Raw genomic sequence first — 25,208 nt, forward strand, 5'->3', positions numbered from 1 at the left:
GCGCCGGGTGATGATGGGGCCCAGAGATGCGTCCAGAGAGAGGGGCGGGGCTGGGACGCAGGCTTGGGAAGGGCCACAACTCAGGAAGAGAGAGGGCCGCTGGAGGCCAGGAAGAGCAGGGCCAGGAGGGCATGGAGAGCCGGACGGGGCTCCTGACCCTGGAGGCTACCCAGAGAAGCCGGCTAAGGCTCAGGAAACCTTGGAGCAAATTCAGCATTTCCAGAAGGTCTCTGATGTTCCATGCACTTGTTGAACTTTTCCAGCCCTGGAGTGGGTGCCCAGAAAAGAGGAGCAGTTCCCATTCCGGTGGGAACTGCCTGCCAGGTGCCTCATCCTGTGGGACTGGCAGGCGTGACACAGACACCAAACACTTCACTTCCTCTTTTCTCCAGGACCTTTAACACAGTGGTCTCTACGTGAGCTGGGGCTTTAGCCAAGCATCAGGGAGTCAGGACTTGGATCGCAAGCAGTTTCTGCAGGTAACTTTTCTTTACCTTCTTTTTTTTTTTTTTTTTTTGGAATTAGATTGGTTTCCTTTTTAGTTCTTTCTAGCCAACACATGAACTTATTCTCATTATGAAAAAGTCAAATAATGTCAAATAATATGGAAGTGTAGAGAAAAAAAATACAAGTCCTCAATCCCCCTCCCTCTGCCCTTCCCACAATTCCACCTCCCTTCCTGGAGGTTGCCAACGTCAAGGTTGATGTTTATCCTTTCAGATTACATATATATATGCACATACATGAATGTCTATTATTTATACAAGACAGTATGTTTACACAGGGTGTGAAGCCATCTGACCACAGCTGATCCACACGAGGGCACCCTCAGGCATTCTGATTGGGGCCCACCAGCTCTTGCAGCTGGCACTTCCTTCAGCTCCATTTGGAGGGCTCTCCAACCAAAGGCCGAAAGAGGTAACCCAATTCTCCTTCCCTGCTGGTTCCCTTTGCTTCTACCTCCAGGCCAAGCCTTGGTATTCCCAACTGCCTCTATGGTAACTAGAGAAGAAAGGTCTTTTCTGTAAAGATGGTGATGACTAACACATTTTGAAGACTTAGTAGGTACTAAGTGCTTTCTTTACACACTTGATATTTTATCTTCACACCAATCCTTATGTTGTGTTATCCTCATTCTATGCATGAGGAAAGTGAGGCTTGGAGAGGTTACGTAATTTGCCCAAAACCACATACTGAGAAGATGGGCCTCAACCTAATTCTGATTTGAAAGTTTGTCTTAACTTTAACACTGTATTGTTTCAAGGTCCCTTTTTGCTTCGGGTAATCAATGTTGTTATCATGCCATTTACAAGGCCAAACTGAATCCACACCATTTGCAAACCCAAACTCAGTTCTCCCCAATATTCTGAACATACCATCTATTCCACTCCTTTATGACTGTATCCGTTCAACCATCCTCATTTCTCCTTTGTCCTTGGGCTGATCATTCCAGCTGCCACCAGCAAGATTGCCTTCTTCTTCTTCTTCTTTTTTTTTTTTAATGTAATTTTATTTATTTATTTTTTTGGCTGCGTCGGGTCTTAGTTGAGGCATGCAGGATCTTTCCTTGTGGTGTGGGCTCTTCATTGCGGTGCACGGGCTTCTCTCTAGTTGTGGCGTGCGGGTTTTCTCTCTCTAGTTGTGGCGTGCGGGTTTTTTCTCTCTCTAGTTGTGGCGCGCGGCCTCCGGGGCATGTGGGCTCTGTAGTTTGCGGCACACGGGCTCTTTCATTGAGGTGCGCGAGCTCAGTAGTTATGGCGCGCGGGCTTAGTTGCCCCGCGGCAGGTGGGATCTTAGTTCCCCAACCAGGGATCGAACCCACGTCCCCTGCATTGGATGGCGGATTCTTTAGCACTGGACCACCAGGGAAGTCCCAAGTTTGCCTTCTTTTTTATAGAATAATCTAGCCTAGTCCTTCATTTGCAGTCCTGATTTCTTCTAAGACGTTTACTTGAAATAAAAACACTTTTGTCGGGGGCTTCCCTGGTGGCGCAGTGGTTAAGAATCTGCCTGCCAATGCAGGGGACACGGGTTCGAGCCCTGGTCTGGGAAGATCCCACATGCCGCGGAGCAACTAAGCCCGTGAGCCACAACTACTGAGCCTGCGCGTCTGGAGCCTGTGCTCTGCAACAGGAGAGGCCGCGACAGTGAGAGGCCCGCGCACCGCGATGAAGAGTGGCCCCCGCTCTCTGCAACTGGAGAAAGCCCTCGCACAGAAACGAAGGCCCAACACAGCCAAAAATAAATAAATTAATTAATTAATTAATTAAAAAAATAATAATAAATGACATTTAAAAAAAAAAAAAAAAAAAAAAAAAAACACTTTTGTCACAGGATCCGAATAGATTTCTGTCTGCCCACCCATTTATTTATAAGCTCGGTGAGAGCAGGCACTGAATTTTATTCACTTTTATGTCCTCATAGCCTAATAGACCCTCAGTAAATGTTGACTGAAGAAATCACTCGACGCCTCTGGCCAGTTATTGAGTAGGCCCAGTCAGATGTTTGAAGATCACTGCAGTGGCTGTTTAAGAAACAAAGACTGCTGGACCAACACAAATTACACCAGGTCCAAAGCTGTGTACCTCAAGGATCTTCTCAGGTCAACACTACAGAGCTAAGGAATGGCAGCTCAAACTGTAGACAAGGCAACAGAGCTTTTCCCAGAAAACCTCGAGCCATTTAGGCTGACGTGGAACCTTACCTATTCTGTCAATAACATATTTTAGCAGAGCAAGGAAGACAGTTTTTAACTGCTTGACTGTAACACAAATTACTGTAGCATTATTTTATACCCTAAAACATGAAAAGAATGTGTCCATGGATTATATACGTATGTGTAAAATAAGAAAATAAAAATATCACTTTAAAAATGAGTCCTGGCTAAACAGTATTGCTATGGTTAGTACTGGAATTAAAATGCAAGCAGGAATAAATTGTATAATAATAAGATAGCATATGTCTCACTATTTATTTCCAACTTAGTCACTTGTGATTTTATGGTTAAACTCTCCTGTTGCTTTAAATTTAGAGATTCCATTTCCACTCTAAGTTTCCCCGTTTTAATGCTCTGAGAATATTAACTATTACTATGAAATGTTTTAATCCACTTATAACCAAGTGGATAAAAGAGTAGACTCTAGAGTGGGACTGCTGACTTCTAATTCCAGCTCCCCAAATATTAATTTATGTGACCCTGGGCAAGAGTCCTATCCTGTCTCTCCCTCAATCTTCTCATCCATAAAATAGGCATAATACTCCCTAGTCCTATGATGGCTGTATTATATGAGTTAGTATTTGTAAAACAACTGTACTTAGCACACTGCGTTACATAAGATCAGGAGGGAAGTTAGAAAAAAACTAAACAAAACTTCACATTTTTTTCCCCACTAATATAGAAAAAAATGAAAGAGTAAAAAGCAGCTCTGTGCCCTTCTTGGAGCTCCCACTGGAACTAGAACCCCGTGGCCCCAGCTCCAAGAGAGATATGTGGTGATTCATTCAATAATTTGAGGGCCTACTATGTGCTGAAACTGACCATGAATCAGACACAGCCTCTGCCGTCAAAGAGCGTACAGTCAGGTTAGAGATCAGAACTCTAATCCACTTTTTTACAGATGAGAAAACTGAGGTCCAGAGAAGTTGTGCCTTGCTCAAGGTCACGCAGCTAAATAGCACCAGAGGTGAGACCAGAAACTATGTCTTTCCACAACTCTCAGCTCAGAACTCTTTCAAATGGGCCACCCACCCTTTTGAGTGCCACATCTCAGCTTCTGTTTGAGACTCTAACTAGCTTTCGTGACCTTCCCATGTTTTCGCCCACCATCATCCTCCCAAACCTGGAGCCTAGGGTTTGGGAAAGAAGACGTTGAGCCCTGAAGAGAAAGTTACAGGCTGGGCCTTTTGAAACTTCCCCGAAAAGAAAAGGAAAGGTTACTCTCTACTCCCTGCGTTAACTCTTCCCGTGCCGAAAGGCTGAGGCCGTTAAAAAAAAAAGAAAAAAGGCAGAGTGGTCTCACTCAGGACCTGTAGGCTGGAGTGCCCACCTCCTGATGGATGGGGGAGCCACCTGTCAGAGGGCTGTGGGCGAGGGCCGCGGGACCGGAGAGTGAGCGCCGCTGAGCGCACGCTCAGAGCAGAGAGACGCAGGAGGTGATGGTCAAATACCCTGGGAGCTGAGGTGGAGGATTCTGGAGGTGACAGCAAGGAGAGTACGCAACTGCGAAGGGCGCCTGAAGCTTCTGCGCCGACACCAGGCGGGTGGGAGACAGGAAAGGAAGGCAGCGCGGCGGCGCTGCGGGAGGGCTCCGCCGGGGCGGGGGGTGCCATGTCTCGCGAGCGGCCCCCCCGCACCGACATCCCCCGCAACCTGAGCTTCATCGCCGCGCTGACAGAGCGCGCCTACTACCGCAGCCAGCGGCCCAGCCTCGAGGAGGAGCCGGAGGAGGAGCCAGGCGAAGGCGGGACGCGCCTCGGGGCCCGATCCCGAGCTCCCGCTCCGAGTCGGGGGCGCAGGGCTCGCTCTGCGCCCGCCGGAGGCAGCGGTACCCGGGTGCCCCACAGCCGCAGCCCCGACACCCGTAAGAGAGTGCGTTTCGCCGACGCGCTTGGGCTGGAGCTGGCCGTGGTGCGCCGCTTCCGCCCGGGAGAGCTACCCCGGGTACCCCGCCACGTGCAGGTCCAGCTGCAGAGGGACGCCCTTCGCCACTTCGCACCGTGCCAGACCCGCGCCCGAGGTCTCCAGGTAGGCGGCAGAGGTACGCCCCTTCCCCGGGACCTCCCCACCTTGGCCTCGGCGGGTTTATGGGAGTGGATTTATCTAGGAGCACCCATCTCCACACCCAACCCTGGGTTTGCTCTCGCTCATCCCTTTTGGGGTCCCCATTGGCAGGTGGCTCTAGGCCACTCTCCCAGCTGGGCTCCCCTCTGACTGCCCGGACGCCGAGGTCGGCCTTCCGATTGGTCCCGTGCCTCGCCCTGATCCCGCCCCTCTCTCTCCCCTCCCCTCCCCTCTCCTGAGCTCCCTCCTCCCCTTTCCTCCTTTCCCAGCAGGAGGCGCGCGCTGCCCTGGAGCCGGCCAGCGAGCCTGGCTTTGCGGCCCGCTTGCGGACGCAGCGAATCTGCCTGGAACGCGCTGAGGCGGGCCCGCTGGGCGTGGCCGGGAGCGCGCGCGTGCTGGACCTGGCCTACGAGAAGCGCGTGAGCGTGCGCTGGAGCGCTGACGGCTGGCGGACCCAACGCGAGGAGCCCGCCGCCTACGCCGGTCCGGCCCCGTCCCCGCCGCGCGCCGACCGATTCGCTTTCCGCCTGCCGGCGCCACCCATTGGTGGCGCCCTGCTTTTCGCTTTGCGCTACCGCGTTATCGGCCACGAGTTCTGGGACAACAACGGCGGCCGTGATTATGCTCTCCGTGGGCCCGAGCACCCGGGCAGTGGTGGAGCCCCGGAGCTCCAGGGCTGGATCCACTTTATCTGAGACGCCTGCGGCCGACGGCGGAAAAAAATCAAAGGCACCGGGGGGCTGGGGGAGCCCGAAGATTTGGTGGGGAGGAATGGGAGAAAGCGAGATTGGCGGGGAGCTGCCCTAGGGAGTAAAGCCCGGGAGGGCGAGGAGGATGGGGGAAACCAAAGGGGTGTGGGGTGTGGGTAGAATCAACGAAAGTCGGGGAGGTTGGGGTGGATGTGAGTGGAGGAACCCAAGTCATAGAAGGAGGGAGACGGAAAGGGTGCTGAAAGATTAGAAAAGAAGCAAAAGGACGATAGTGACGTTCTCTTCCGTGAGTGGGCACTGGGAGAAAGTGAGTAGGTCCGTCCGGCCTAGGCAGTCAAAGGTTGAGGGTAACTCTTTGGGACTGAGGACGTATTTTGTGTGAACTAGGAGCCCACCACAGTTGAAATCATTTAGATTGCTGGCTCATTCCCTCTTCTTACTGGCCTTAGCCACCGCAGGTTCCCCAGCCCTGCCCATCCTAGATTTAACTCAGCCATAATTGCTTTGCTTAAGTCCCAGGAACTTGGCCATTGCTCCCCAGCCCCTGACATTATGACAGGATTCTCTTGTCACCCCTGCCAGCTCCTAGCTTCAGTCTTCACTGACTGGCTGGGGAGTGATGGCAGGTAGCATCAGAGCTCCTTCCTCCAGCCTCCAGGCAGCCCTGGGGATGAAAATGAAAGCAAAACCAACTCCAGGCTTGTCCTTGTAGCCAAATAATGTGCTGCCTAAGGGGTTGGTGCACTCAGGGGCTTCCAGAAAAATGCCAGCCTTACGTTTCTGGGTGCCTTCTAATGACCTCTAAGCACTTTATGGACTGTGTTTGTCAAGAGTCAGGTGAATCACAGGATTCCTTCTGCCACAGAAGAAAAGGAAGTCACTGACTAGCTGGATAACTTTGGGCAAGTTACTTCACCTCTCTGGGCCAGATTTTCCTCCTTGAGAAACTGCATTTGGATTAGGTGATCTCTTAGGCCCCTTCTTGCTCTGACATTTTATGATCTGTGAGGGGCAGAGTGTGGATTAGAAGCCACATTCTCCAGCCTACAGTTGAAGGGCTTACAGTTCAGAACACACAGCACCCCAAGCGTGTGGTTGGGCCTGAGAACGGTTCTCCAGTTTTTGACACGTGTTCCAGAGCCCAGGAAGCATCCAGTCTGCAGCAACCAGCCTGCAGCCTCAGGGTATTCCAGGGCCTCTTTCAAACCACAGCTCATCCTCTGCCCCTTGCTTTTGCTCTTGCCCCAACAGACTTCCAGCCTGGGTGCTATGAGACAGCTTTGGGGAGGTGCCTCTCTAGGGGAAAATGATGCTTGGGAGCCCCCAAAATGAAAGGAAACAATGTTGGGGACTTTCTTGAGTATAAAGGATTATAGGTATAAGAAACGGAAAACATTTCAAATCAAGAATCAGGGCACCTTGAAAATTAAATGGTACCAGAAGATGGCAGTCTGCTCCATACCTTGAGCAAGTGAAATGGGGAAGCTGGGCTCTTCTACCCATTCACATTTATGCCTTATGTCTCTCCTGGTTAACCTCAGCTGGTTGTTTGTTTTTCCTCTCCTCTCACCCTATGTCTAAGCTCTTTGCTTTTCTCTTTCCTTGTCCCCTTCTCATCACTTTCATTTTTCTTTTAGCATATACGGTATTTACCTTCACTTTCTCTATTTCCATCTGCCTCCCTCTTCATCCTTGTTGATCTCTGCTATTCCTTCTCCCTCCAGAAGGAGTGGAGAGCCTACTTCCTTTTCTCCAAGACCATGGTTGATCCACCTTCCTCCCTCAGGCTCCTTCTTGACAGTCTTCTAGAAGGGAGAAGAGGGAAAAGAAGCAGTTCCTGATGCCGCAGATGAACAAGGAGCTCCCAGGTAACCAGCTCCCCACACCTGTTTCTGTTACTGATTTCTCAAAATTTTCTGGATTCCCCTTTTATCTCTTAGTGAGAGAGGGTACACGCACACGTGCCCATGTATGCATTCAGAATAGAGTATGGGGCTTCTTACCATGCCCCTCCTCTCCAAATCTTTAATCCTTTGAAGAAAAATGGCTGAAAGAGAGAAACCCTGGGTCATTCCTCAAACAAATGTCCATTTAAGCATCATCTTTACCTGGTGGAAAAAACAAAGAATTTCATGCATCTTGTGGATCACCCTCAGGTCAAAGTTCCAGCAGAGTGATGAGAGAAAATGTACTGAAAGCCACCAAGCGATACACTTTTTAGTCACCAGTGAAGAGCCCAAGGGAGGATAATGGAGCGGGAGACTGGGTCAAAGCTCAGTGTGTGATAATCTCTTGCGTAATGTGTATGCATTACTGTTATGTGTATCAGCAGTCGCAAGAGCTCGCATTTACTTACGTAGCCACTAAAATCTGGTGTCTTGCATGCTTTATAATCCGCAAAACAACCCTATGAGTTGAGTAATGTTATTCCTGTTTTAGAGAGAATTCAGAAAAGCTCAGTAATTTGTGCAAGATCACACAGCTAGTAAATTGCAGAGCTAGGATTGTGAACCCAGGAAATCTCCAGAGCCTCAGTGCATAACCATGATGTCATAATATTATCCTTTAAAAACAAAATTAAAACCTTGCCATTAAAAAAAAAAAAAAAAAAACCTTGGCACATACCATCTCTTATTAGGAAAAGACCACAGTTTCTAATTGTGCTCTGCCTTCCCATCCTCCCAGCCTCCCCAACTGGCTTGGAGAAGGCAAAGCACCAAGGGTCCCAAGCTTCATCTGCTATTTCCAGGAGCTTGCTGCTGCCTCCAGTGCCAGTGTCCCGGCTCTGCAGGATCAGCAAGGAACCACTGCGCCTGCGCCTGCTGGAGAACTTGGGAACCCATCTGAACTCCAGCCTTGCCATACATTGGGATTCTCTCCTGGCCCTAGCCAGTCCTCCACACTTGTTGGTATGCTGTGCCCCTTCCTACTACCCCAACTAGCCTTGAGCAGGCCAATTCCCTAAAGTTTCCACTAGAAGGGTCCCTGACTAGGACAATTGCTGGATGGTCTGTGCTTGGGCCCTCTCCGGGAACCTGAGTATTACTAAGCAGATAAATGCAAATGGTTGGGGGCAGGGAACCAAGAAGAGTTCATTGTTCCTGAGCTTTTTCTCTAAGAAGTACCATGGCTCACCTATGCCCCTATTCTCAGCTTTACAGAGCCAAGACATGAGTCTTCTGGTTCTTCCCATACAGAGCTGCCCCAGGGCCTGGGGGTAAGCTGCTAGTCTAATCTGACATGGGAAACACTAGGAATTTGGCAGAAACTTCAGAGATTTGTCATGTGTTAGGCGTTGTGGTGGGGACTTTCCTCTAAAGCCTGATGACTGTACGAATGGGGGCAATTTAGGGTATAACCTGCTAGCCATGGACTGGGAAGGGCCATAAGAGAAACCATTATTACCATGGTCAGGGGCTCAGGTCCTTGAAGCAACACAGCAGGAACACTCTTGCCCTTTCCTCTCATCCAGACCTCAGATATCTTCCTAAGTATTCTGACTGTTCCTTTGTTTTCTTTTATGAATATAGCTTTTATGAATATATCATTTCTCTTCACAATAAGCCCTAACTCAACTTGCCAATCTAATCCCACATTCCCTTGCTTCTAACTCCTGTGTTTCTCTGGAGCCCCTCTGGATCCTTGCAATCCTCAGGTCATAGAATCCAGAGACCTGAAAAGGCTTGTCTTTAGAGATCACTGGGTCCAGACTCCTCTAGAGATGAGGACACAGGTCCAGAGATGAGAAGGAACCCCAGCAGGGTCAGAGAATTTGTTAGTGCAACTCCAGATGGGACTTAAACCCAGGCCTCCTGACCACCTCCCATTCCCAGGCTATGAAACAGGCCTCTCTCCACAGGGTCAGACCCACGATTTTTCATGACAAGGGACACGTCAGAAATTTTCATTTTCTGCTTCTAGTTTCCATTCCCTTCCCCGTCCAGGCAGAAAGAGAAACAAAAGGGACTGGTATGTCCCCAGCCTTGGCACTTCTTTCAGTGATATCGCTGAAGAACAGTGAAGTTGCTAAAACAAACAACAACAACAAAACAACAACAACTGAATAATCTACCCATTGAATAGCTAACCTGGAGAGGAAATGAAAGTTTGCTATGTGAATCCCCCTCAAACCACCGACCTCATCAGACCCTTCCCGAGCCTCCCCTCTTCACAGTGCAGCTCTGTACACTGGGCCCCAGACCCACTCGTATTGTGCCTCAGTTCAGCCTCCTCATGCAACTGCTCTCCCTTCTGGATAAAAGACCTCGTATTTGAAATAAAGTTGAAATATGAAAAGAAAGTATAAGCTACTGAGAAGTATTGTTTGTTTGGGGCTGAGGGTGGCAAGAGACCCAGAGGCACCCTGCATTTCTTGGCCATCTCATTTCTTGAAAGTCCTATTCCCTGTCTGCTGGAGTCCTCTGGCTGTGCGAAAGTTGGATGGGAAGGAGATATGGAGGAGTTGGGTGGCCCTGGTATGAGACACCCCTATAGTATCACACCACCCTTTTGGGTAATGGTAGGGAAAGTTACCAGGCCCAGCTCATAGCTCCCTTGCACCCAGCACCAGCTGCTGTTGCAGTTAAAGGGAACAGCTCAGGTGAAGGCCCCGTGTTTCCCCTTTGGTGGGGTGCTTTTCTTAAGGGGGCCATCTAAATTACATTCTGCTCCTTTGGCACTGGAGGGAAAAGCAAAGCCCCTTTTGTCTATCAAGGGCAATCCTAAAACAAAGGACAAGAAATATGATGGAGAGGAAAAGCACGGACCTCTGTCTATTTGAAAAAGATCAAGTTCTAACATAGTATTGACTCCCACATCACCTGAATGATAAAAGAGTCCAATTATCCACCAAGTAATGAGACTGTTCCTTATAAGGAAGCCCTAGCCGAGAATAATCAGATGCCTCATCATTACATCATAATGGCCAAGTTGTGATGTCACTGCAGAGCACCCACTCTTTAGTACACGCATTGTAATTGAAACCGGATATGCTGGAGGGTAGAGTCAGCGTGAGGAGCAGATCCCCAAGGAGAGGTAAGTGGGGGCTTTCCAGGGGTTCCCTCCATGGCTTATTGCCTAGGGTCACTCTTTGTGACCTAATGACACTCTAATGTCTTTCCAGACTTCTTACATCTTAGTTTGGTGGTAGGTTTGTCTGAAATCTCTCTTCTGCAAACTCCTTCATTGCAGCTTTTGCTATCCCAAATCCTCAATACTTGCAGTTGTGACTGGTCAGCCCTCACGTTTGTTTTTTAGGACAGAGCGCAGAACACTGGAGCAGGGTTTCCCTAACTGGGGCAGAAACTCACCATATCTGTTTCGTTAGTCCCAGGGATAGATCCAAGTTTTCGGTTGTCTGAAGCATACAACTTTTGGGGCCTTTTTAAAGTAAAATAAATATTTCAGAATGAGAAAAGATATTTTAAAAATTATAACTTTAAAAAAGCTGATAAATATCACAAAATCAAGAAAAATAACAAATTTTTAAAATTACCTATGTGGCAAACCTAAATATTTTTCCCCACAATTTTGTTTTTGGCTGCATGCTCTTTGATAGTCTTTTTATATGATGATTATATATAATTTTTCCGTAAAGAGATAATTCCATCTCCATGATCACTTTAAAAAAAATTCTTGATAATTAAAAAAAATTTCACCTTTACACCTTGTAAGTAGTAATGTCACATAATTTGGGGGGATTTGTGGTCAAACTTGGAAAAACACTACCAAATGTCTTTAGTATATGTGGTGTAAGATTTTGGAGCATTTTCAAATTTGCAATAATGAATATAAACTGAATTTTTGATTGGGAGTATTCCTGGAAGCTGTATGTATTAAGTTTGTTAGAGCTGCCATAACAAAATACTTAGACTGGGTGGCTTAAACAGTGGAAATTCTCTCACGGTTTTGAGGCTAGAAACCTGAGATCCAGGTATTGGCAGGGTTGATTTCATTCTGAGGTTCCTCTCTCTTGGCTTGTGGGTAGCCATCTTCTCCCTATATCTTCACATGGTCCTACCTGCATGTCTGCCTCCAAATTTCCTCTTATTATAAGGACAGCAGTTATACTGAATTAGGACTCACCCTAAAGACCTCATTTTAATTTAATTACCTCTGCATAGACCTTATCTCCAAATATGGTTACATTCTGAGGTACTGGGAGTTAGGACTTTAACATATGAATTTTAGCAGGACACAGTTCAGCCCATAACACTATAATTACTATTTATTCACAGAAGTAACTGCAAATCACAGATGTGTAATTCCTACACCCAAACTAAATGTATTCCCAGCTCAACTTCGTTAGTCAATCCCCAAATGCCCGTGGCCTCTTCATTGCCACTGGACAAAAGGAGAAGTGTGATGGAGGAGGAGTCAGAAAGGAAAGAGACATCAGTCTTGACCAACCGCAGTTTAACTTTTTTTTTTCAAATTCTACAAAAACCTATGATCATACTAACACATTGCTGGGACTCCTCCCATGCTTTGGAAGAGTTCTGTGCAAGACAGGGCCCTTAACTTCCTCCAACTTCCTTAGCTATTAGGTCATTGTGTGTCTGGTCAGTCCTGCTAGATTTCTGAGCCATGCAAAGGGAGAGGGAGTTTTCACCAAAGATTAAGGATGATGTGGTAAATCCACATTCTTCAGCACTAGTCCCTGGAAGAGCTGGGATGATTACTGTCTTGCTGAAGGTGGGACCCTCCCTTCTCTGATAATGTCAAGTCTGGACCTCTTCCTCTCTTCCACTCCCCCACCCCAGTCCACTCTATCTTCTAAAGTGTTAGGGTGATAGCTGATTCACTTTTCTGTACAGCAGAAACTAACACAACATTGTAAAGCAACTATACTCCAATAAAAATTAATAAAACAAACAAAAAATAAAATGTTAGGGTGAAACCCACATAAAGGAGGGAGGCTTCAGCCTGTTCTCCAGAACTGGGGCAGAGGAGTTTCTTCTTTCCTTGGATTCTTCCTCCCTTAAATCTGTCTTTGATTCTTCTCCCTACTCCTGAATTGGGAGTGAGTATCCTTCTGAGACAAGAAATGTGACTGAGTTGTCTACCTTTCATAATTCCCAGCCCATGATCTGTGATGCCCAGAGTGACTGACTGAACCCTCTAGGGACAGCCACTAAATTTTCACAGTTCCTGCCTGGCTTTCCAGCCAAATAAGCGTGAGTTCTTCCAGGTCAATCCAGTTTCATTGTTTGGATTATAAAACCATAAGGTCTCCGTCGACAACTGAGGGCTGCCCGCTGCCTATAGTGTTTCACTTTTCCCTTCCTTCGTTACATACAAACCATTGGCATAATAAGTCATGATTTAGGAGAAGGTCTGTATGTACCACCAGCCCTGGCTTAAACCCTCAGGGATCAAAAGTTTCTAATTCTAAAGCTGAGAATATTCTTTCTGTTGCTTACTCCTATGATGTTTTTGCAGGATACTAGTTTGAAGGGCATGGCTCTTAGGAGTTGAGATTGTTACTAAATGTATTGAGGGAGAGAGGGGAGGAAGGGGCAAATGCAGGGCCAGCAACGGAAAATGGGGCGCCAAGCTGAATTAGAGATACATTTCTCATGCTTGGCAACCTTGAAAGAGCTCTTGACCTTAGACTGGTGCAATGAAGAATCAGAAGTAGCAGTTATGGTGGTTGACTTTCAGGGGGTACAGGGGGAGTGGCGAGATCTGTGGAATACAGGGCAAAGTCTGAAATTGTTTTATAAGTTATTGTAGGTATATAAGCTATTGTGACCTAAATAATACAAGAGGAGACTACCATGAGAACAGAAGAGTCACTTCAGAAAGTATTGTTCCCAAGTTTTAGTCAGAAGACTGAGAATCCTAACTATACAAACTTTTGGCCCAGAATTTCGGTGTGGAATACTGTTTCGGTGGAAAGACCATTTTATCGCACTCCCTTTCTTGACAACGAAAACCAAGGTCCCCAAATATGAAGCACATTTCCAGGTCCTCTTTACTAGGGCGGGGGGTGGGGGCTGGTAAGTCCGAACGAGGTGACCTCTTCTAGCACTTCGTCTTTGAGAACACCTGTCTGGTGACAGCTGGACCCGGGAAGCGGCCGAAGGTGCCGGGCTGCTAGGATCCTCGTCTTTAAGGGTGTCCAAGACATTTGATCCATCTCGAGAACAAGTTCCCGGTTGCTCTAGGCGCTTCGTTTACAGTGACGCTGCTGACAGCGGTTGGGCCCTCGTCTGGGAACGCGCGTCTCCTGTGTGAGGCTGGCAAAGGGACATTGAAAAAGTCTTCCTTCCGAAGGAAACAAATGGGGAGTAGTTGTAGGCGGTCTGGACAGTTCAGCAAACTGCTGTGAATTTCTTGGGGAATTCCATGAGGAACACTGCCCAGTGGACTCCGAAGATCCGGCGCCCACAAGGCGAGTGTGGGAGGGAGTACCATTCACTGCATCCTAGCCCGGGGGGACATCTTCTCTGCCCCACGCAGCCAATAGCCACCCCGGCTGAGGCCCACGGAGCCAATAGCCGACTTCAACCGAGGCCCACGCAGCCAATTGCTGGCCCAGTCCGTTCCGCCGGGGCCCGCCTGTCTGCGTTCACCAATCAGGACTCGGGCCACCTTGGCACCGCCCCTGGAGCCCGCCCCACCCATCCGCCCCGCCTCCAACTCGCTGAAGCAGGGCTGGGCTAGACGGGCGCGCTCTCGGGGGCGGGGTGGGGGGGGGAGACAGTCCGGGTCCCAGCCCTCCGCGCGGGTGGGCTCGGAGCAGGCCGCACCGGGCAGCAACCCCACTCTCACCCCGGAGGCCCCCTGCCCTTTCTCCCCCTTTCCCCCCGGCCCATGGTGCGAGGCTGGGAGCCGCCGCCCGGGCCGGACTGCGGTGAGTGATCCCCAGCCCCTTCGATTTCCCCTCCCAGCCCCTGTACGATCTCTGACCCCCGGAGCCCCATCCCCGCGGTGAGGGGAGGAGAATTCTAGGTTCGAAGTCGCCTGGTTCTCTCGCCTTTCTCCTCTGGACTTTTCGGTTCCCTGTTGTAACTGGGGGAGGGTGAGTGGGTGTGTAGGGAGGAGGGGAAGGCTGGGTAGGGACGCCCTTGGCGAGGGGAGGGTTTGAGATTCGCCTGCTTCCTGGGGCTCATCGCCCCAAGTGCAGGAACTTTTTGTTCTCTGACCCAGTTTGGAGCCTTCTAGACTGCCTGTGAAATGGAGGATAGGAGAAACGTTTCCTTCCCAGGCCTCCCCTCCTCCCCTCCATGACTACCTCCTGGCGACCTCAGCACATGTACAGAAACCTGGCTTTATTCCTGGGGAGCAGTGGCCTTTGGGAATGAAAGGTTTAAGAGAAACTGCCCCTTCTGACCCCTACCCAGACATACTCAGAAAACCAACTAGGAAAGTGAGAACCTGAGTCCTCAGAGGTTCCTGGTGTTGCGTCCAAATCTGAGACTTCTAAACTGAAAGAAGACTCAAGCTGAGAACTATTTGGTAATGAGGGCCCAGATGTGATATTTTATCATATGAACCCCCTTCTCACCATACATTTGAAGCACTTTTTATGATTAGGATAAGTAGGTGGCAGTAATTGAAAACAAAAAAAAAAAAGGAAAAAACAGAAAAGCCAGTTAAAGTTGGGAATTTTTAAAATGATGCATACATATCTTAAGAACTGTCATTAAAAGTACGTTCATTTCACCAATCTCTTCGGTTAGTGTCCAAGCGTTTTCTTTATGTAAGTATGCTGATTGGCAGTCCCAATTGTCTTTCTAGTATAAACTACATAAGTGAATCTCAAATCTGGCTGCACCCTGAGAACTTTTTAAAAACTACTTATGCCTGGGCCCCAGTCCAGGCTAATTAAGTCAGAATGAGGAGGTTGATCCCCTGGTTTAAGTTTCCCAGGTAATTCTAATGTGCAGCCTGAGCCTGGAGCCACTGCCTCTCATCATGTGTGATTTCCACGTTTGGTTTCTTTAAAGTGGAGTGAGAATTTAAACACTTTTGAAGCAATCTGGGTGCAGAATACTTCTGAGTTTTTTAAGTCCCCTGCCCCTCCAGTCTTTTACAGTTTTCTTGCCTACTCCCAACTCAAAAAAATTTTTTAATGTACACTCCTTTGTATTATGTCTTTCCAAAGCATTTGACTTCGTTTTCATAGAAACAATTTTTTTCTTTTGGCCGCTCCGTGCGGCTTGTGAGATCTTACTTCCCCAACTAGGGATTGAACCCGGGCCCTCAGCAGTGAAAGCATTGAGTCCTAACTACTGAACTGCCAGGGAATTCCCAGAAACAATTCCTAATGCACTAATTTTTCATAGGTTTATGTGATGTTTAATTATTATATACAGAAAAACAATGAGCCTAAGCAGGTTTGGAATTACACACAACTGGCCTAAGCACATAGGGCAGCTGAAGGAAGCAGCTGACTTTGCCACACTAGAGTAGCCTACCAGTCTCTAGTTTCCAGTGCACTATGGGTGGGTATTGATAATGTAATCCAGTAGGGGTCAGTTAAGCCAGGCTTTTGGCCCAGTTGAACACCCCTCACTTCCACTCTCTCCAACTAATATCACCAATGCCTAGTCCCTTCTAGACTAATTCAAATTCTCTTGAATCTTCCAACCACTCTTTCCATTCATTCATAAACTGTTTCTCTTTAAGCATTACCACCATTGCTTTTATTAAGTTGGGAGGACATAAGGCAGAATTTCTTAACCAGGGCTTCTGGGCAATCAGCGAACCCCCCTAGATTATACTTTATGTAATGTGTAAATGTGAATGTTTATAGGGCGGGGGGGCGGTAAGTCATAACTTTCTGAGAGTTTATAACTTCTGATTTTCAAAGAGGTCCATGATCCAAAAAGTTGAGAAGCACATGAATTGAATATCACTAAAAGTTCTTTAAGGCCCTTGAAAACTATCACCAAAACACATTTCATTCAGAAACATACCTCAGTTCTCTGAATAAAGATTTAGGGAATTTAGCAGGCTCATATCTGGTCTCTCACTTGAACTGTTTCCTGCTTTTAACCATAAGCCTAGGCTCGAGGGTTTTTTTGGCACCGTGCAGCATGCCGGATTAGTTCCCCCACCAGGGATCAAACCCGTGCCCCTTGCAGTCCTGCAGTGGAAGTGCAGAGTCCTAACCACTGGACCACCAGGGAATTCCCAGCCTAGGCTCAAGTTCTGAAGACCTCTTTTTCCTAGGATTGTGTGAACACCTACGCTGGAAGTTTAAGGCAGCCCATTCTTTTCTGCCTTTTGTCCAGGGGTATGGAAAGCCCAAAGGGAAATAAAGGTGTTACCCTGACTGTATTTTTTATTAGTGATTTTAAGTAGCAGTGGGGCATATCTGGCATGGATACAAGTTTAGTAATAATTCAGAATTGATAATACCACCACCACCACCTCTGCCCAGAGGAGTCCTTATTTCTCCAGCTTTCCTTCCCTTTTTCCTCCCTTCTCCAAATGAGGTACAAGGACATAAGACACTATAGTGTCTTCACTGTGGTTTTGATTACTGTAGGGTCTACTCTCTTTGTTATAGTTCTCATGAGCCACTCCCTGGATAGTTTTCTCCTATATCAAAGCCAGATTCTTCCAGGGAGGTACCAGCTCTACAGCTGTGCCCTGATTTAAGCCACCATTCTGTATCAGGAAGTCTTCCACAACTTGTGTTTTGTGTCACTGGAAAACTGTAGACACATACAGTACACCAGATATGACCTTTGCATTACTGTATGTTATACTGAAATATCAAGCTGATAGCATGGGAATCTGAAGGATAGCAAACCACATGAATGAAAGTAAAATGCTTCCTGGTGGGCTTATAGCTGTGCCTGCCTTATTTCCTGTCTGGCAGTCTTCATCCTCACACTGGACTGCTTTATTCCTTATGCTACCTTTTCCTCGTATCTAAACTGTTACTGTGACCTTAAAAAACAGGACACAGATAAGGTTACGTGGATGTCAAGTGCTGGAGCATCAAGTATTCTCCAGCTTAGATTTGGTGGTGTTCCTGGTGGGCCACAATTTCCAAATGGTGGTTTAGTGCCTAGCTGTGCAAGCACTTCCTCACAGCCCCTCAGCTGTGTCTGTGATGGACCTGGAGGGTAAAGGTAGAGCTACCACACTGGCAATTCACCTAGTAATCGAAAAGAACTTATATCCAAATTATGGATTCAATTCTAAAGCAGTGATTTTGCTACTTTTTAAAAGTTGCAAAATCCTTTCTGGAATTATATCCAACTCCCCAAATATAAAAAGTACAAAATCAGAGACACCCTGGTTTCCTCCACTGCTCATTGGGATTAAGGCTGCAATAACAGACTGAAACAGTCATTTTAAAGGATTCAGTCTTTGCCTCACTTCCCCTGTTGTCTAAGAGGAGCATTACCTTATATCAGAATCAGCCTGTGAGGCTGAAGCAATGATAAAAGCTCTAATTTATTGAGCCTTTACTTTTAGGCATGACGTCAGTTCCATTTTTTGATTTAGTCATAAACTTGCAAGGTAGACGCTGTTATGACCTCCTTTTATTCTGATGGGAAAATAAAGCTTAGTGAGCACTCTAGGGAGTGGAGAAGCTGCGATTCACCTCAAATCTGCCTCACCCCAGACCTCCACCTCTAACAGCTCTAGGCCCCGCCTACACATGCCATCTAGCACACAGTAGGTGCTCTGTAAAAATATATGTAACTTTACATACATTCAACATTGTCTCCATTTTCTACACATGAGGAAACTGAGGCGCCTATAAGTTCAGTAGCTTTTGCCCAAGATCACATGGCTGGTGGCAGAATTGGGATTCAAACTGCAGGCTGGCCTTAATCACATTTTAACCCACTATGCCATGCTGCCTTCATTTACCCTCTTAAGGTTCTCTTCAAGCTGTACTGCCTTTAGGGTCTGCATGGCCTTCAGTTTGTTAAGATTTGCTTGTTAAAAGGGAACGGTGACACCCATTAGAATGCTTCCGAAGTTTTCTGTTCATCATATAAAATCCCCGCTATTACACTGCACTATCTGTAACTTCTGGACTTGAGATTTTTCTCAATTCATCATGTAGCATTTATATCGGAATCCTGTCCTATCCGTAACATATCAGAAGTAATATTTATAAACTCAGATGGGATTCCTCTAAGAGTAAAGGATGACAGATGTTTTAAAGTCTCTAATGCCCACACGGGGAGCCGAGTTAAAATTTGGCCAACGGGGAATTCCCTGGCGGTCCAGTGGTTAGGACTCTGCGCTTCCACTGCAGGGAGCATGGGTTCCATCCCTGGCTGGGGAACTAAGATCCCAAAAGCCCCAGGCATGGCCAAAAAAAAAAAAAAAAATCGGTCAACAGAATTATTCTGGGAAATAGCTTGAGCAGGTTTCCAAGAATGAAGCGTAGTCAGAGGCTTTGCCTGCAGTCCCCACACCCACGATGACCCTGGGAGCCCCGGTGCTGCTGGGTAGCTTGCAGGACCCGGTTACAGTTTATAATGAGCGAGCCCACCTGGTTCTGAGAAGAAAGCTGGACTGAGGATATAAGAGCTGAGGGCCTTCCGTCTTGTGCGGAGGGGCTGCTAAGGTCGGAGGGAGCTCTCTAGGCTCCCTGGAGAGAGACTCAGCGGTTGGAAGAGACAAAGGCTGGGGGGAGGGGAATAACCTTTGTTCTGAGGATGACAGGGGTAGGAAACGTTCCCCTCCCTCTACCCTAACCGGACCAAAACCGAGGGAGAGCGAGCCCCATTTATCCCAGATAGCTGACCTATCTTATCCTACTGAGAGTTAGAAAAACACCCCATCAATCCCCTCCCCCTAACACTCGCCCACCAAGAAGGGAAAGAAAAGGGGGCTGGGCAGAGGGACTGTGCTATCCTACCTTCTAGATTTTCACACGTTGTATTCTTAACCTTTCCATATTCGAGAGAGAATCTAGAGATAACTCTAGAGATAATCTGTTAGGAGCTAAAGTGTTCTGGGATTACACCTCTTCTTGTTTTCTTGGTGAGTCTTAGTTTTGTCACTCTTGTTCCATGAACTTAGAGGAATTTGAATGGGAAAGATAAAGGCTATAAGGATGTTTTCCTTTTTAACCTCTGAAGTCAGATTTTCTTTTTGGTGACAACACTCACTAGTCTTGTGACTTGGGATAATTTAACCTCTATGGACTTTGGTATTTTCATACGTACAAGGAATTATAGCAGGCTCTGATGATTTATAAGGTTATGAAAATTAAATGAGAAATTGTTATGCACTTTAAAAGCAATGCAGCACAGTACACGTAGAAGTTGATTGTTTTGGAGTCCAACGTTTTGTTTGGTAGAAATTGAACAATGGGCTGAAAGAGGAGCCCCAGTGATCGAGCTGTTTCTCTTCTTATTACAGCTATCTCTGAAGGGCACAAATCAGAAAGCACCATGCCTCCTAATAAAGAGGCCAGCGGTCTTAATAGCTCCCCTGCGGGGCTCATCTGTCTCCCTCCAATCTCTGAGGAGCTACAACTTGTGTGGACCCAAGCAGCCCAGACCAGTGAGCTGGATGGCAATGAACACCTGCTACAAACCTTCAGCTACTTTCCCTATCCCAGTTTAGCAGACATTGCCCTTCTCTGCCTACGCTATGGGCTGCAGATGGAGAAAGTCAAGACTTGGTTCATGGCCCAGCGCCTCCGCTGTGGCATTAGCTGGTCATCCGAAGAAATTGAAGAGACGCGAGCCCGAGTAGTCTACCATCGGGACCAACTCCATTTCAAATCCCTTCTATCTTTTACTCATCATGCAGGGCGGCCCCCAGAGGAGGTGCCTCCTTCTCCAATGCCACCTCCAGAACAAGTTGGTCTTGGAATAGTTCCTCTGACTCTTAGCGAGCCCACCCAGATGAAAGGATTGAAGGTAGAGCCCTCAGAGCCCTCGGAGCCACTGAGTCACCAGAAAGCAAAGGAGCCCCTGATGGCACCTGGCAGTGGGGCATTCCCCCACCAATCACAGTTTTGGCAGGATCTTCAAAGCAGTGGCCTCTCTAAGGAGCAGGCAGGCAAGGGTCCCGACCAGTCACACGGCCTAGGTACTGCTTCCTGCAACCACTCCACAGCTGTCCACCAGCCCCGTGCTCGGGATAAGCCCCCACCCGTCTCATTACCTGCCAGTAGTTGTAAGAAGGAGTCAGCATCTAATGTGACTCCTCCTTCCTCTACCTCTTCTTCCTCTTTCCAGGTACTGGCTAATGGAGCTACTGCCACCTCTAAACCCCTCCAGCCACTGGGCTGTATCCCACAGCCACTGTCACCCAATGAACAGGCACTACGCCCACAGCTGGAGCCAGCCTGGCCCCAGGGGCTAAGGCATAACTCAGCACCCGGTAGGGTTGGCCCTGCAGAGTACCTTTCCCCAGATATGCAACGCCAGCGAAAGACCAAGCGCAAAACCAAAGAGCAGCTGGCTATCCTCAAATCGTTTTTTTTACAGTGCCAGTGGGCACGGCGTGAGGATTACCATAAATTAGAGCAGATCACTGGTTTACCTCGGCCTGAGATTATTCAGTGGTTTGGTGACACACGCTATGCCTTGAAGCATGGGCAACTAAAATGGTTTCGGGACAACGCAGTACCTGGTGCCCCTAGTTTCCAGGATCCAGCAATTCCCACACCACCACCTTCAACCCGCTCCTTGAATGAATGGGCTGAGACACCACCTCTGCCGATTCCCCCACCCCCACCGGATATACGACCCTTGGAGAGGTACTGGGCAACCCACCAACAGCTACGGGAAAGTGATATCCCTCAACTGAGTCAGGCATCAAGGCTTAGCACCCAGCAGGTACTGGATTGGTTTGACTCTCGATTACCTGAGCCAGCTGAAGTGGTGGTTTGTCTAGATGAAGAGGAGGAAGAGGAGGAGGAAGAACTGCCAGAAGATGATGAGGATGAAGAGGAGGAGGAGGAAGATGACGACGACGATGATGATGATGTGATCATCCAGGACTGAGGGGGCACTGGGGGAGGGGAGGTCTGTTACTAAAAGACGAACCAACTTAGTAACTGTTTAAACAAAGAAACCACATTTTTTTACTTACCTTGTGGCAAAGAACTGAAAAGCTTTGTGTTTCTGAGGGTGGGGGACAGCGGGATGTAGTAAGGGTGGACCAGGGAGGATGATCATGGAGGACAAAGCAAGGTGGGGATTGGATGGGCAGAAATCCAGGCCTCCAGCCTCAATGAGAAGAGTGCTGTGGGTCTGGTCCAAACTATGGGGCCGGGAAAAGGCTCTTGCTCTCCTCGTATCTGCTGTTCTTTCCCCTTAGTGTACTACAGAGAGGCCAGGCTTTGGCCTGCATCTATGGAGGACTAGAAAGGAGGAGTAAAGATTCCAGTACATCCCCCAGTCCCACCCCACCATTTTCCTTGGAATATAAGGCTGCGTTGCACCCCTTCTTTTCTCTCTGAGCACAAGTCCACACATAATGCAGCCAAGAATCTCGGTATGTCCCAGTCAATCACAAATATTTCCTTTTCCTTATACCAGCTTGACTTTATATGTTTTCCTGCTGCTTTATTGAGTCACACAGGGAGCAGAATATTTTCATTTCTAATACTGGACCACTATGCCTTGTACCTTTTTATCTTTCCAAAACCCCCATTCTGTTCACTATTTGTCTCAGGGTAAATCTTCCCCCCGGAGCTTGTGAAAAAGTTTAATAATTGGGTGGAGAATAATTTAGACTGGATATTTATTGGAGGTGGGAATTAGGGGAGATGTCCTTTAAAAAAAGTAGAATTAGATTACAGAGGGGTAGAGAGGAGAGGGAATGGTTTCTACTGTTCGGAAGGACAGTGCAGGTAGGTTCCAGGTTTGGTTTTACAAACTTGACAGTCCCTCCTGCCTAGCTTCACAGAGACTGATTTTTTTTTTTCAGAGACTGATTTTTTTTTATCTTTTTGGTGTTGGTTTAATGTGTCCAAAAAAGAGACTTTTCCCTCACTTTATACGATCTGTCTTGGAGACAGAGGGACCATGGTCCTTAACTGAATTAATTGATGTTTTAGAATGGTTTTCATCAGTTGGGGTCAGATATAAAGGTATCAGTGGGTTAACCATCTAGAAATAAAAGAGTGGAAGCCCCAAATTGCTAGAATAATAATAAAAAGGCCAAAAATAAAATTGTTTCTCTCACCTCCGCTTTGCCACTTCTATGGTTTAGAGATTAATGGAGCCAAATCCATTAACTTTCTGATTTAGTATACTTTTTATTTATTTTTGAAGCGGCAGGATATACTGAGGTAAAGTAAAAGAACAAAAACTTGAAAAGTTAGTAGATCAGTATCTATCACTAGGCAGACTGTTTTCTGCACCTGCTACAGCACAGGCTCTTGTTCAGAAGAGAGGGAGTTTAGAAATGCCTTTAAAATAAATTCAGTTTCAGAAAGGGTAGTGGGATCCTATTCAGTTACAAAGTCATTCCCAAGACCAAATTTATTTCTGGCAGGTGCTATGTTTACATTTTTCCAATATTTTTGCTTAAGGTATGCCTACCAGTGGCCTACCCATTTAATCCCTCATTTCTACCGCTTAGTACCCAAAGAAGAATAAATGTTTGATCTCAGTGGTAGTGTTCTTTGCCCATTCCACCATTTGAGAGCTTGTAATACCAATAGAGTTGCAGCAGCAATAAAAGGACATCCTCTTTATTTCATTATCTGTGTACTTTAGTAAGCCTGTGTCTCCAACCGTTACCAAACAGAAAGGAAAATCAACGTATTTAATAGTAACTAGGCACAGAGGAAACAATAGGCAAATAGAAAAAGTATAATAAATTAGGGCAAGGAACAGTGTTGTGGCTTGTTAACATCGGCAGTGGGAGAATATATCCAAAGCTAAAAAGTGAAATCCAGAAATAAAACATGGTTAATAAGTATATCACCCCACCCCCCACCCCCAATGATGCCAAGAATTGTTTTTATAACCTTGTTTCAAGTTGCAGGAAATAAGGGAGCTATCTGTATCTTGTAGGAGAGATATAAACATCTTCCTGAAGCTCTGACCTGACCATTTTCGTAGGAAGTAATACAGGGTGTATAGGGTTAAGATTGAGAGAGAGAAGGTACAGAGTGAAACCAGGAAACAAGGTAGGGGTACATTTTCCAAGGCCATCACACCTAAATGAGTATGAGATGCTACCATCCGTCCTTCAGCAGTATGTATAGATCAGATCTTGAAGATGGTCTATCTGGGAGTGTTCCATGCTTCTCTCCCCCTGGCTAATCCCATCTGCCTCTGTTGGTAGAGATTCTGCAGCACAGGACAGGAAGGCAGTTAAGGGTGTTTGTAACAAAAAGGGCAAGTAAGGCCCTCTCAAGTCATTATATGAAGTTTATTGTGACAGTAAACCGCTGCTGTTGCTTCGCCATAGTTTTCTCCATTTCATGAAAACTAACTTTTCCAAACTAAGATTTGATACATCTAATGTGACAAAGGCTTTGTTGCTACTTATGAAACTGGAGCATTTCCGTGGTTTATGGTGATAAAGCAGAATATTTGAAAATCAAACAGTTTTGGGAAGCCTGGAACATGACTACCATACCCAGAGATGATTACCAGGGAGGCAGAGTTCTTAGGCCTCTGGGGAAGTGGTACTTTCTTCAATAAATCTTTTTCTAACTTTATTATGGAAATTTTCAAAAAATACAAAAACAGTAGTATAATGCACTCACATGTACTCATCACCCAACTTCAACAATTAACTCATGACCAATTTTCTTTCATTTCTACTTTCTCACACTGCCCCTTTCCACTAGATTAAGCTAAAGCAAAATTCAGACAATCATTTAACTTTCTATCCATAAGTATTTTAGTATGCATCTCCAAAAGATAACGACTATTTTTAAAAACATAACCACAATAGCATCATGCCTACAAAAAAAAACTATTAACAATTCCTTAATATCAAATGTCCACTAAGTATTCAATTTTCCTCAACTGTCTCATAAATGGTTTTTTACAGTTTGTTCCAATCAAGATCCAACTGGAGGCCATTTATTTGCAGATGGTTTATATGTCTCTTAAGTCTTTTTTTCACCTGTAGATTAATTCCTCCATTTACGAGGGTCTTAGAGGGATGTGATTTCCCCAGCGTTGTCTGTTAAGGCTTAGACCCTAATTCCTTGCTGATGAAAATAAAGGGCATTTTGGAACATGAGAGCAAAATATTTACCTACCTTAGTAGGTCACCAGGAGCTTGGCCTAAATATCCTCAAAACCCAAGGTGTAAAAGTGAACTTAAAAGGCAAGACTGGACTTTTCATTTAATAGAGCTCCTTACAAACCTCTCTTCTCGTTCCCATGCCCTTTTCCTCTTGTTTCCTGGATCAGAATCATAGTCTCATAAATTTACAAAACATTATTCTGCTGTTGCTCTTTGGAGAAATGAAAATGGTTTTTCCTAGTTCAAGCAGTACCTCCATCCAAAATATATATTCCATTGAAAATCCCTTTCTGTGAAACTCCTGGGAATGTCATTTGTGCCCACATCCTTAGTTCACCCTGGCCAAGACCTCTCAGTTTAAAACCTTTCATTACTATGTGACCTAATTTTTAAACCCCAAACCAGGAAGGTAATCTGACAGTCATATTATCAGAGTGACACCACTCTGGAAAACTGTGTGCGTGTGGTTACCACACTTGAAGTCCACGTCATTCTCCACTGGTTACATTCTATCACCTTAACAAGAGACCAGAATGAGGCATTAAGTGTGCAGG

At 46.7% G+C, this 25,208-nt stretch overlaps 3 protein-coding genes and 1 long non-coding RNA gene across 27 annotated transcripts in view; 3 read left to right on the plus strand and 1 right to left on the minus strand.

The window, feature by feature from the left end:
- The first annotated feature begins 61 nt into the window (after positions 1–61).
- Positions 62–2,876, plus strand: LOC309626026. Its single transcript, XR_014242887.1, has 4 exons — positions 62–226; positions 393–479; positions 785–918; positions 2,425–2,876. It is a non-coding gene; the product is annotated as an uncharacterized lncRNA (long non-coding RNA).
- An 813-nt stretch (positions 2,877–3,689) lies between these two features.
- PPP1R3E (protein phosphatase 1 regulatory subunit 3E) lies at positions 3,690–9,790 on the plus strand. 16 transcript variants are annotated; one of them, XR_014242874.1, is made up of 5 exons: positions 3,690–4,744; positions 5,050–6,674; positions 7,277–7,358; positions 8,176–8,399; positions 9,412–9,790. XR_014242874.1 is itself a non-coding variant. In XM_082386256.1 (3 exons), exons 1-2 carry the CDS (start codon positions 4,328–4,330, stop codon positions 5,473–5,475), a joined length of 843 nt encoding a protein of 280 aa, XP_082242382.1. In that variant the 5' UTR covers positions 3,690–4,327; the 3' UTR covers positions 5,476–5,509; positions 7,215–7,357. The 16 variants fall into 16 exon arrangements, 2 of the variants coding, with proteins under 2 accessions (XP_082242382.1, XP_082242381.1); XR_014242875.1 differs by having other exon boundaries at positions 9,435–9,790; XR_014242873.1 differs by having other exon boundaries at positions 8,176–9,790.
- Positions 9,791–10,370: 580 nt separating this feature from the next.
- On the plus strand, positions 10,371–22,625 carry HOMEZ (homeobox and leucine zipper encoding). 3 transcript variants are annotated; one of them, XM_082386174.1, is made up of 3 exons: positions 10,371–10,524; positions 11,727–14,347; positions 19,843–22,625. In XM_082386174.1, the coding sequence occupies exons 2-3, from the start codon at positions 14,308–14,310 to the stop codon at positions 21,438–21,440; spliced, it is 1,638 nt and encodes a 545-aa protein (XP_082242300.1). In that variant the 5' UTR covers positions 10,371–10,524; positions 11,727–14,307; the 3' UTR covers positions 21,441–22,625. The 3 variants fall into 3 exon arrangements, with proteins under 3 accessions (XP_082242300.1, XP_082242299.1, XP_082242301.1); XM_082386173.1 differs by lacking the exon at positions 11,727–14,347; XM_082386175.1 differs by lacking the exon at positions 10,371–10,524 and having other exon boundaries at positions 10,547–14,347.
- A 984-nt stretch (positions 22,626–23,609) lies between these two features.
- RNF212B (ring finger protein 212B) overlaps positions 23,610–25,208 on the minus strand; it is a 48,182-nt gene continuing 46,583 nt past the window's right edge. For 6 of the 7 annotated variants that reach the window (XM_082386230.1, XM_082386229.1, XM_082386234.1 and 3 more), the window contains one exon: positions 23,610–23,741. In XM_082386230.1, the coding sequence (XP_082242356.1) occupies positions 23,676–23,741 (66 nt within the window). In that variant the 3' untranslated portion in view covers positions 23,610–23,675. The remainder of the gene's footprint in view (positions 23,742–25,208) is intronic. The other variant, XM_082386235.1, reaches the window with a different exon arrangement.

Source organism: Balaenoptera borealis (assembly GCF_965194805.1).
Source record: "Balaenoptera borealis genome assembly, chromosome: 3".
In the NCBI taxonomy this organism is placed as follows: Eukaryota; Metazoa; Chordata; class Mammalia; order Artiodactyla; family Balaenopteridae; genus Balaenoptera; species Balaenoptera borealis.